The sequence below is a fragment of the Aedes albopictus genome, chromosome 3 (assembly GCF_035046485.1).
Source record: "Aedes albopictus strain Foshan chromosome 3, AalbF5, whole genome shotgun sequence".
Classification (NCBI taxonomy): domain Eukaryota; kingdom Metazoa; phylum Arthropoda; class Insecta; order Diptera; family Culicidae; genus Aedes; species Aedes albopictus.
This window is the reverse complement of record NC_085138.1, coordinates 2280118-2292877: the sequence shown is the minus strand read 5'-3', so window position 1 is coordinate 2292877 and position 12760 is coordinate 2280118. Positions and strand designations below refer to the sequence as shown.

General features: G+C 41.0%; 1 protein-coding gene across 1 annotated transcript in view; it reads right to left on the bottom strand.

Moving 5' to 3' along the window:
• Positions 1-5030: 5030 nt before the first annotated feature.
• LOC109411231 (uncharacterized) overlaps positions 5031-12760 on the bottom strand; it is a 14696-nt gene continuing 6966 nt past the window's right edge. The window contains exons 3-5 of the mRNA XM_019684742.3: positions 5887-5983; positions 5606-5818; positions 5031-5539 (exon numbers count right to left, since the gene is read on the bottom strand). Coding sequence (XP_019540287.3) covers positions 5462-5539; positions 5606-5818; positions 5887-5983 — 388 coding nt within the window. The 3' untranslated portion in view covers positions 5031-5461. The remainder of the gene's footprint in view (positions 5540-5605; positions 5819-5886; positions 5984-12760) is intronic.

Genomic DNA, 12760 nt, shown 5'->3' with positions numbered 1-12760 from the left:
ATGGTCAAATATACAAGAAAACCAATACATGCGATATATCAAATGATTCATTAGGTTATAGCTGATGAACGGTTAGCAAGAAAACAGTCTCAGACCATATTTGGGATAACAGGTCGATACCGGGAATCGATTTTGGGTGTCTCGTCGTAAATGGTCAAATATAAAAGTCCGAACCTATGCATGCTACACATCAAATCGAGGCTTTTTCAATAGCCCAATGAACAGTTGGCCAGCAAAAAGTCTCAGGCCATATTTGGGGAGAACCGGTAGTGTTCCAGAACTGGTAACGAGTGTCCCGCCAGAAGTGGTAAAATATAGAAGAGAACCCAACCATAGCGGCTTTTTTCATAATCTAATGAACGGTCAGCAAGAAAAAGGTGGCTCACCACATTTAATACTAGTACAGGGGATAGACAAAATGATCGAGACAGGCAAAATTTTCCCTTCTCAAAAAAATTTCAAATAGCTGTAACTTTTCGAAAATTGCATCAAATATTCAAATGATCGGACCATTCTGCACGAAGTTATAAAGATTCTAAAAAAGGTATAATTATCCGATAGCCAACTTTGAGCTGTTATATCCCCGGATTCAATGAACCGAATGCAATGAAATTTCGACCATTTATGACTTATATAATGAGCTTTGAAAAACTTCCCAACTAACATTTTCAGCGCTATAAGCTTCAGTCATTTGCTTTCTGTTGTGTAACCATCGAGTAAAAGCAGTCAAAGCTGAATAAAAGGAAAGCTAGTCAAATATAAATCATAAGCTAATACACGACTGCAAAACAAGCACCATACAGCTACCAAACTCGGTTTTCAGAAATCCATCACTTGTCACTGGGGCTGCCTTTACTCCACCCTATTCCAACTCCGGGAGATTTCCCGGAAGATGTGAAAACTTGAACACATCGAATAGGAGTCCCCACTAACAAAATAGCTGCTACTATACAGTACAATTCATTATACTGACAAATCCACAAACCAGCAGCGCTTTAAAGGCCGTTATGTGATTTCATTACGGCTAGAAACTGTTGGTTTACCAACACGGCTTGTCTGATATAAACATTATTGTCAAAACAAACTTTAAGCGGGATAGCTACTACACAAATTCTTTACAGCTATCCATCTCTGTGCTGTGAAATTATTTGGGTTGCTTTTATTGCACTTTAATTCAATGCCGTAAGATTTGCCGGAAGATGTGCAAATCGAGTAAGAGTCCCAGCCACTACAACAGCTGCTTTTATACAGTACGTTTTGTAAAAATACAAAATACAAAACAGCAGCGCTTCGTAGCCGTTTACAGAACACTCTTTCAGCTAGAAGCTGTGGAGAAGAATCTGTTGGCGCAACCACACAGCTTGTCCAATGTAAACATTATTGCGTTTGACGTTTCACAAGCTTTTGCAGCAAGATGAAGTTGGGTAAGGTTTCTTATGGCACAATTATGAAGCCTTGTCTGGAGTAAAACAAAACGGGCTATTTTCTATGCTATTTATACATATCAATGTGGCAGCGAGGACATCATCGGGACCAGTGGATACGGAGATCGGGCGTTCGATTCCAAGTAGCGGCAAGTACTTTGATTATTCAATTTTAAAAGCGATAATTTCAGTTCCACATCTATAGCGTCACGGTATCCACAACCTAATTATATTTAATCGATTAATTTGGGGATGCCGTATAACTATTATTTAACAACTGCGAAAAGGCTGAAAAAGCGCCTTCTCAAAATGTTATTCAGTTAGTGGTTACATAGCAGCCGAGAAAAGAGCTATGACTTCGTGGCATAGAAGCTGCTCGCACAACATATACATGTGGATTAAGTTTTATTAAGATTTATTGGTAAAGGGCTTGCATAGAAGCTTCCGTCCATATGTACAACCCAGTAACTCAGCACCAAGCCGTATTGAGGACGCTTTGTTGACGTTTACATTCACAATAAATGTTAGTTGGGTTTTGACTTAACTTAAAATTCTTAACACGGAAGAAAATTATAACGATTAGATTATTTTTCTAATAAAACACCAAATTTCCTTAAATTTCAACATCGTTTCAAAATTCATGATGCTAATTATAGTTCATTTAAATTCCCTCTGATTGTCTTGAATACAGATATGTTTTGAAAGAAAGTAACAACATAGGCGGCAATCCATTGGAAAAGTAATGGGATGCATATTAAAAATAGACCAATTTACTAAAAAATCATAAAGTTAATGAAACCGCTATAACTTTTTCTCTTGTTTATAATTTCAACTTGAGTTAAAGGTTTTTCAGAGCTCATTATGTAAGTCAAAATTTCGTGTCATTCGGTTCATTGAATTCGGAGATATAACAACTCAAAGTTGGCTATCGGATAATTCTACCTTTTTCTAAAATGCTTATTACTTCGTGCAGAATAGCCCGATCTTTTCCAAATTTTGTCCACTGATACACAACTAGTTTATCAACTTACAGTGAAAATTTGAGAACATTTGATACACTTTTCAAAAAGTTACAAGTTAATTGGACAATTTTTGAAAAGTGAAAATTTTGCCTGTCCCGATCATTTTGTCTATCCCCTGTACAAAATAGTGTACCGGATTCGGTTGCGGGTGTAGAAGTAATTAAATAGAGAAGTGAAGCAAAATCATGCATGCGACACAATCGCGGCTTTTTCAATAACTTATCAAAGGGTTTTAGCAAAAAAAAGCCTCAGATCACATTAACAAACCATCGGTAGTCCGGATCCGAAACGGGTTCCGAGTGTCCCGCCGGAATTGGTCAAATGTCAGTCTATGCATTCAACACATTCATTTGCAGCTCTTTAGGTAACCTGATGAACAGACAAGAAAACAGTCTGAGACCATATTTGGGACAATCGGTAGTGTCATAGAATAATGAGTTCTAGGTTTCCCGCCGGAAGTGGTCAAACGTAGAATTGAACCAAACCCATGCATGCGGCACATCAAATAGCGGAATCATGAAAGCGGACAAAATCAATGTTAGCAATATTGCGGAGATTCCACCTGTTTAGACTCCTGCGCGAAAATTAGTTGCGTGCATTTTTCTTGCGTGGGCCCACAGATATAAAACCAGACCGCGTCCTGGTGAATATTCTACGCTGTGATGTTAGGTACACATTTGGTGATAGTTTTGCATTGTAAATAAACATTTTTGCAATTTCTCATCGTAATAGGCTGTTTTACCTCACGCAAATCTGACAGGAAAAGGCCTACTTTCCCACACTAAATTATCAGTGCTGTAATGGTTCATTACAGCACTGATTTGCGTTGCGTAATGAACCATTACAGCACTGTTTTCAGTTTTGATCAACTTCTTGATGCTTTCTGGACGCAGGTTTGAAAAATTGTGACAACTGCACAGTATAACCTGCTATGATCAGACTTTCTTAAACATGGCTATGAACATCAGTGTGCAAGTTTTGTCAAAAACTATCCTCAAGTGGTAATTTTTGAAATTGCAAAAAACGTTGTACGCATCTCGGTGCAGAACTCGATTTTTACAGCACTCGTCGTACTTATCCAACTCGGCAAGCCTCGTTGGATAAGTGTACAACTCGTGCTGTAAAAATCTTCATTCTGCACCTTGTTGCGTAAACCACTATTATAACGCACCTACGCTGAAAATGAGCATAATCATTTATTTGCGTCGGAATCTATAAATCTTCACAACGGGCAATAAATCAATTTTTTTTATAGCCTGGTGAACGTTGGATAAGATTAAAAGTTAAGAAACTGTCGAAGTTTTCATATATGAAGGAGATCAAAATCGTGACCAATGGGATCTCATCAAATCACACCATTTCAGATTCCTGTGGTGTAAATATATAGTAGGATGGATCAATTATTATTGGGAAAATTATAATTTGATCGCATCAACACCAAATAATGCTTTTCCAATCCCTTTTGCGTCTAAAATTACTGCTCATAATTTGGGTGCGGCTAGATTAGCCTTCGCTCTTCTCATTGCGATTGAAATTTGAAAGGAAAATTTTCCTTTTTGCATTTTTCCAATGAGGAGGTCAACTTTTACATGAATCGTGTAACCAAGAATTATAAAATATAGTCGATAAATATTTGTCGAAGATCGTAAGTGATCTGTGATTCTGAGTAAAGTTAAGGTAGTCAAGTAGTCAACTAAGAGGTCTGATTTTTTTCAGCTCTGTTTTGTCGTTGAACATATGGGTTTCGTGACCGTGCGGCTAGAGGCGTCAGTCATCTAGCCGTTTCGTAAGCCTCGGAGTGTGGGTTCGATTCCCGCTCCAGTCGGGGAAACTTTTCGTCAAAACGGAAAATTCTCCACTGGGCCACTGGGTGTTCTGTGTATTGTCCGTTGTCTAATGTTAGTACTTGCTCAGTCTGTACAACCTCTGGTTGAAGACGGTGTAGTGTCTTTTATAACATCGGAATGTGTGCCATTAATAAGTTTCCCAAATCTATGATGGCTTTGTTAAAATTGTTGCTTTTCTCAGGATTCTAGTGTTCTCGGGATTCAGGCTAGCGTAGACGGAAATATCATGAGTACATATTCGACGAGAAAGGCACTATCACCACTAGATGGATTAATCTGGGTTTTTAGAATACTTTTCCTTCTTTGACGTTAAGTATGTAGTTAATTTTTAACTGAAATCATTTTATGCCAAACGTCCTTTATGCCAAATGTCCTTTATGCCAAATGTCCTTTATGCCAAGTGTCCTTTATGCCAAACGTCATTATGCCAAATGGCATTATGCCAAACGGCCTTATGCCAAAAGTACTAGACCCTCTTCAGCAAACTTACTCAAAATTGATAGATCTACAACTTTCCCGAAGAATGTATACAGTTATTCTTGCAAATAAAAGAGTTTGATTTCCACCCTAATTTTCATGCGCTTTGGAAAGAGGGCCTTATTATTAGAGACAACTTTGTGGAAGACCACATTTGCCTAAAAACTCATTTGTAGGCGTTGAATGCATCTTTCCTTGTAAATCTGGTTCGTGGACCACTGTGCACTGGGGGCATAGGGATAATAAGTAACTTAAGACGATTTTTAACAAAACGCACTTTATTATCTTTCTCTCTAGCAATGCATATTTTTACCAGTCAATATCATTATACGCTGCGAAGCACAGAGAACCAAACTGCGACACATACATGTATGAAAACCGCTTACGGTATCTACACAGTGGGGCTGAGAAAAAATGTTTTGGCTTTGTCACAAACAGATGTACATATGCACTGCACACTACACAGTTTCAATTAGGGAAGTTGAATTTGCCTATATGCTTTGTAAAAAAGACATCTCAAAAACGGCGCATCACGTACCTACAACCTGTTGTAAATATCATCGTTTCATTCGGCTTCTTAAATCTACTGACTTTTTTGATACGGTTGCAGCTGTGTTTCAGTAGCTGCGAAGGCTTAAAATAAGGTCAAACTACGTTGATTGCGGGTGATGCTGATGGTGCATGATGTTTCCTAGATCGCATCGTACGAATCGGGATCGGGTGCCCGCCGTTCCACTCGGCATCCGTTCTGCAGAAAACGAACTCCATCCTGGTAGGGTTGAAAGTATTAGTAATTTCAAAACAAGCACGTTGTCTTGCCAGTTCCAAAACTTACCCGCACAAGCCCCGGCAAATCCTTCCAAAAGTCTAGGTTCGGTATGACTTCGATACCACGAGCCCCTAAGTACATGAACCGTACAATTGAACCGATCGTGAAATAGGTGAAGGTTCCGATCAGGAACAGTATCAGCAGCACTCCGCCAGTGCTGGGTTTGCTGATCTCTTCGATCGTCACCGGACAAGCATACGGCGAGAACAGGAACAGAGTCTAAAATTATCAACAAATGGTCGCTAGAAAAACTTTTCATTTTAATCAAAAATCCGGGCTTCTCTTACGGTATTTTTGCCAGTCCCTAGTTTTTGTGCTTCATCCTGTTTTACATAGAGGTAAGACTGATCGTGTTTCAAGCACAGAAGCTGAATTGAAGTAACTCTGAAATATAAAACAAATGTAGAATCACTCTCTAACTGCTTAATCGTTTGTCATACCCAGGTAACAATTTGATGCTGTACAAAAGTTTCTATAACTACTTTAAATCAGCCTTTATTTGAACAAAAGCTGAGCTAATTTTATTCAACCTTTAGCTGATTTGAGATTCATTGGAAGGCTGATTTAATGCTTAATATGCGCTTAATCAGTAATCAATTAAATTTATTTATTGTGTAAAATAAAATAAAAACACTTTCGTAAGCCTATTTTTACCATTAGATGCGTCTATTTCCAGGCGAGATGTTTAGGAGTGTATAAATTAATCTGTGGGAAAACTGGGAATTGAGCTCGGGCCTCCTGATTTATAGTCACTCTCCTTAGCACCTACACCACACACAATTGTATACATATCCTCAAAATAAGAGCAATACTTGTTGAGTCTGAATAGATAAGAACATAAGTTGAACTAAGTCTGTATTGAGGCTGAAGAAGCGACGTGGACTTCACGAAAACATGCTTGGGTCAGCTGTCAAAAAAGGTTGACCAACAGATGAATAATTCTGCATGTTGGTGTTGGCTTTAAAGCTGGTTACACAGATGAATAATATTCTATTCAACTTGATATTCAGCCATCTATGTATTGCTGATTAAAGAGGTTGAACAAGCCATACTTCAGACTGATATTCAGCTGCCATTGTGTTCAACCATTGACACCATTAACCAGCTATTGTTCAGCTAATACTCTCACTGTTCATCATTCATTGTTACGTGGGTATTGTGTTTAAAAGGCGAAAGTGGCACTTCGATGAGAATTTTATAATAAGTTATCGAACCATTAAAATATCGGAAATAATTAGGTAAGGAATTCAGAAAATTTAGAAATACTTTCAGGTCGCCAAGAACCAGACAGGCAATTCAGATTGGTTTCCTTGAAAAATACCATCAAAAAATCCACCATAAAATGCATAAAAAACATTCAGGGATTATGTGAACGTACGAACATTTTAATAAATTAACATTTTGAAACGAGGTTTCCAGATATTTCTCAAGAAATTGCTCCCGGGAATCAACCTGATTTTTTTCATGGTTCCCACTGTAGACTCTTCGCGTCGTTGGTTAGAACAAAGAGTTTTCTGAAACTCCGAGTTGCAGGAAGTTTTCATTTATTTAAAGGACTATCTTTAGTTATAAAATACATCATTTTACTTGGTCTGGGACCATATAACATGGTTTCCCAAACTGTGGGTCACGAGCCCCCAGGCGCTGAGATCGGCCCACTATTTACACCGTATCTTCAAAAATGTTTAAGGTGGCGATTCTCTGAAAGTCCTCGCTAAAAAGTAGGGAAAATGCATTTGGTTAATCAAAATGATGGACCCCCCCTTAGTTAGAACCACAACCACTTTTGCAGACCCCTCGACTTTGGTCAAGTGGTGGCTCATTTAAACCGTTATAACTCGAAAGTTTCGCCTAAAGCTACCTCAAAACGAAATGTTGCTGAAAAGAAGATAGATAGAGCTACTATTTTCAATTATAAAAAGTTGGGTCGGCCGTATTGTTTTTGGCCGCCATCTTGGATTTTTATACCAAAATTATTTTTTTTCACCATGATGGCAACTACCGATTTTCAAAATTTTTGCATCAATTGAAAGTTGATACATTTACACATAACATATGAAAAATAAGAGATGTATTTTTCTTCTTTCAAAAGTTATCTGCAGTTTTGTAAATCAAGCCACGCTTTCTCCATACATTTTCATGCGCATTTCATGCGCTAAACTTTTGAGTTATAACGGTTCAAATGAGCCACCAATTGACCAAAGTCGAGGGGCCTGTAAAAAATGTTGTGGCTCTAACTAACGGGGGGTCCATCAATTTGAGTAACCAAATGCATTTTCCTTACTTTTTTACCGAGGACTTCCAGATAATCGCCACCTAAAACATTTTTGAAGATAAGGTGTAAATAGTGGGCCAGTCTCAGCGAGAGTTGCTCACTGTTATTAAATTATATGTGTTTGAACACAGGAAATATGTTTTAGATTTACAGTCAGGTTTTGGATGTGGGATGCTGCACCGATGCACCTTAACCACACCATGGCCCATTCATCATACTAACAGTGGGCCGATGAACTTTGACAGTAGAAAACCAGAGCGGCAACTTCTGCAAAATAAATTCCGTTTCCGCTATTCATTGTAACGCGACCTTTCACCTTTCTATCAATTAAACGTATTGAAGAGTAGCTCTCGTGTTTTGTACTTTTTCCTTCGTCCGATTGTTCCACGTTCCGGTTCTCGTATCCGCTTCAGTGTTGTCTGTGGTCGGTTCGTCCGCTACGCTTCCTTTGCCCACAGGTTGTGGGCGCCAGTGTCCGGAGAACGTGGAAATTGTGACGATTTCGGTCGGGAAAATAGTGAGAAAGATCGCGGGTCTCGTCGTGTGTGATTTCTGATCGGTTCGCTGGTGTGCGCGTGGCCTGCAAAGAAGAGCAAGATGGCCGAAAGTGCGAAAATTTCTTTCCCCAAGCTGAACGCCAATAATTGGTGCTCCTGGAAGCAGCGAATGGAATGGCTGCTGGAGCGGGAAGGCTTGTGGGAGGTTATTAGCGAGGCTAAGTCGGAAGACGATGAAATCGACGATGAGTGGAAAGTGGCCGACAGAAAAGCTCGTGCGAACATTGGGCTTTTCTGGAGGAAAGCCAGTTTAAGCTGGTGAAGAATGCCGACAGTGCGAGGGAAATGTGGCGTGCTCTTCGCGACCACCACGAAAAGGCGACGATGTCGACCATAGTGTACTTTCTCGGGCAGTTGTGTAGTGCTAATATGTCAGAAGGGGAAGATATGGAAGTGCATCTCTCGAAGATGGAAGATCTTTTTGACAAGTTAGTGGCAGCCGGTCAAACCATCGAGGAGCCTTTGCAGATAGCGATGATTTTTCGCAGCGTGCCACCATCGTACCACACGCTGGTGCAAAGTCTGCAAAGCCGGGCCGATGAAGATTGGACGGTGGCGTTGGTCAAAACGCGTTTGCTCGACGAGTATCGCCAGCGGCAGCAGAGAAGTGACTCGCTCTCGCACGAGATGCGTGCCCTGAAGTTGGATGCAGTGAGTGAAAAGAAGAAGATCTGCTTCTACTGCAAGCAGGCGGGTCATTTCAAGGCCGAGTGTAAGAAGTGGTTGGCGAAGAAAAATGCGAGTGATTCCGGGAAGAAGAAAAGTGGAAAATCAGATGGTGAAGGCCAGAAGGCAAAACAAGCCAAGGGAATGGGCGGTGCAGTCTGTTTTTTGGCAAGTGCTGAGGGCTCCGAAGGCTGGGTGATCGACAGCGGAGCCACGAGCCATATGACAAGTGATTCCGCTTTCTTTTCGTCGTTGCGCACCGATTTCGAGTCGACCGTTACTCTCGCGGACGGTAATAAAACCAAAGCAAGTGGTATTGGTGACGGTATAGCGTACGGTGAAGACAGCAGTGGTAATCGTGTCGAGGTAACACTAAAAGACGTGCTCTTTGTGCCTGGCCTTGACGGCGGACTACTCTCCGTGAGCCGATTGGCTGCTAAGGGATTCACTGTGTGTTTCGGTGCGAAGAAATGCGACATCAAGAACTCGATCGGTGAAACGGTAGTGATCGGGGACAAGGTAGGCAGTCTCTATCGGCTGCGCGTTCAGCAGTCTTCGCTGAAGGTAACCGGAAGGCATCACGAACGCTGTCAACACACCTGGCACCGCCGGGTAGGCCATCGTGACCCCGACGTGCTCAAGAAGATGGACGCCGACGACTTGGTAAGTGGATTTTAGCTTTCTGATTGTGGTGTCCGAATGACATGTGAATGTTGTCTGAAGGGGAAACTTTCTCGAAAGCCCTTTCCCCCAGTGGTCGAACGCAAATCGAAACGCCCCCTCGACTTGGTCCACACTGACCTCTGTGGGCCCATGGAGACCACTACCCCATCTGGCAATCGATACCTAATGACTCTAATCGACGATTACAGTCGCTTTACTGTTGTTTTCCTCCTGAAACACAAAAGCGAGGCGGCAGGGAGAATCAAACAGTACGTGAGGTGGGTTCAGAACTTGTTCGGACGTAAGCCGTTCGTTATTCGCTCCGACGGCGGCGGTGAATATCAGAACCGTGAATTGCGGGAATTTTTTGAAGCCGAGGGCATAAAAGCGCAGTTCACCACGCCATATACGCCTCAGCAAAATGGCGTGGCTGAGCGTAAAAATAGATCGATCCAAGAAATGGCGATCTGCATGCTGGCGGATGCCAGTATGGACAAATTGTACTGGGGGGAAGCTGTGCTTACCGCAGTTTATTTGCAAAACCGATTGCCATCTAGAGTGATAGGCAAAACCCCCTTTGAGCTATGGAGCGGTTCGAAGCCCAATTTATCCCATATTAAGGTTTTCGGATCCTCCGCATACGTACAAATTCCAGCCTCAAAGCACTCAAAGCTCGATCAGAAAGCGGTTAAGCTAATCTTTGTGGGTTACTCGGACGAACATAAGGGATACCGGTTCCTGGATCCCGAGACGAACCGCGTGACCATCAGCAGAGATGCCAGGTTCATGGAACTTGGTGATGGATCCGAGCAAGTCAGCCCACATGACAAGGAGGTGATTCCCGAGGGTTCACTCAACGATATCGAGCTTCCAATTCGGAGAGATCCCGAACCCAGCGGTGTACTTGAGGACGGCGAGGCAACGGAAGGTGGAAACACATCCCACGGAGATTCCGTAGCAAGCGGAGCTCCGGAAGACGGCGAGTCATCGGACGGATGGGACACTGCGGATAACGAGTCTGAACCACCTCACGAGCCTGAACTGCGGCGAGAGCAGCGGCGTACACGAGGAGTACTGCCGAGCCGATTGGAAGATTTCGTCGTTGGAGTTGCGGTCGAAACTGGAATGGAACCCACAGATTACCGTGAAGCACTGCGCAACGAGGAATGGAAACAAGCGATGGATGGAGAGATGCAATCGCATGCGCAGAATGCAACGTGGACGCTTGCAAAATTGCCAGATGGGGGGAAAGCCGTCGGGTCACGTTGGGTATTTCAACTGAAGCGGAACGAAGCAGGCCGGATTGTCAAGCACAAAGCCAGGCTTATGGCTCAAGGCTTTAGCCAGCGCTGGGGAGTGGATTACTGCGAAGTCTTTGCTCCGGTGACGCGGCACGAGACGCTGCGAGCAATGCTACACACTAAGATTCAGATGATCCAGCTCAGTAATTTTTTCACTGAGTTCAGTATTTTTTCCATCTTTTTACTGAGTTTTCAACAGCAGATTTATTTCGGTACACTCGGTAATCGTATTTACCGTTCACCAGTAACGATATCTACCGTGCTTCAGTAACTTTTGACAGTTTGTGAGCTGAGCTCGGTAACTCATTTACAGAATATCCGTAAAATAAATAACCGAGCGTACCGAGTTAAATCTGCTGTTGAGAACTCAGTAAAAAGATGGGAAAAATACCGAGCTGATCTTAGTGTGTAGCGGTAGCATCGAAAAACAATATGCACCTGAGTCACTTTGATGTGCGAACCGCATATCGTCACGGAATAGTTGAGGAGGATATCTATATGCGCCAAGCCCCAGGATACGTCGCCGCGGGAAAGGAGGAGTATGTTTGCAAACTACAAAAGAGTATTTATGGCCTCAAGCAATCGTCGCGTTGCTGGAACCGGGCGCACAGTGGGATCATTCTGAAAAAAGACGATCAAAACCTCTAAGAGCCATCAGATGACATTTTAGCATATAGGTCTCTTTGGAAGATATGTTCAGAAAAATCTTCTCTATTTGTATGCATATTCACTGTATAGTAAAACAGTAGGGTGAACCCGAGCAAAAAAATATTTTTTCAAAATATTTTTTAGAGGGTAGATATCTTCAGCAAAGTTGTAGAACAAGTAATTTCAAGTAACTTTGCTGAAGACACCATATAGCTTGGACTTCATTTTTAGGGAGAAAATATGAAAGTTTAAAAAACAACCTCAAAATCAGTTTTTTGAACTTTTCCATGATTATATCGTAAAATTTCAACGTGATATGTTCTACAAGTTTGTAGGTACTACTGGAATATACTATCTTGCTGAAGACACCAACTCTGTAAAATTGAAAATTGCTCCAGTAAAAAAATTTTTTTGAAAATTTTTCACTATTTTCACTATTGAATATTTTTTGAATAGGCACTTTTTGGCAGCCGTGCTATCAAAATTTCAATGCTTTATCATGTCCAGAATAGACCAAAAGTGACTTGACAATCGGGTCTGATAAGGCACTTTGGTTTCTTATGATATTTTAATAGTCATTTTTCAAAGAAAATATTCACAAATTTCATACAAATCATTTAATATAAACTGAAAACTCGCGAAAACTTTTCGACATTAATATTTGTTAATCAAAATAGTATTCATGTTGAAATAGTCTACATTTCTAATACTGTGGTTGACTTTACATTGAATATCTGACAAAAAATATCGCTTTTTAAATTTTTAGATGAGTTAAAAACTCACTATTGAATATTTTTTGAGTAGGCACTTTTTGGCAGCCGTGCTGTCAAAATTTCTATTGTTCATTATGTCCAAAATAGACCAAAATTGACTTAAAAATCGGGTCTGATAAGGCACTTTGATATCTGAAGCTATTTTAATTGTAATTTTCAATGAAAATATTCACAAATCTCATACAACCTTTCGATATTATTTTTAGCTCAACCAAGTACTAATTCTGAATAAAAAAAAAAACAAGTTAAATAAATGTAGACTATTTCAACTGTTAGTG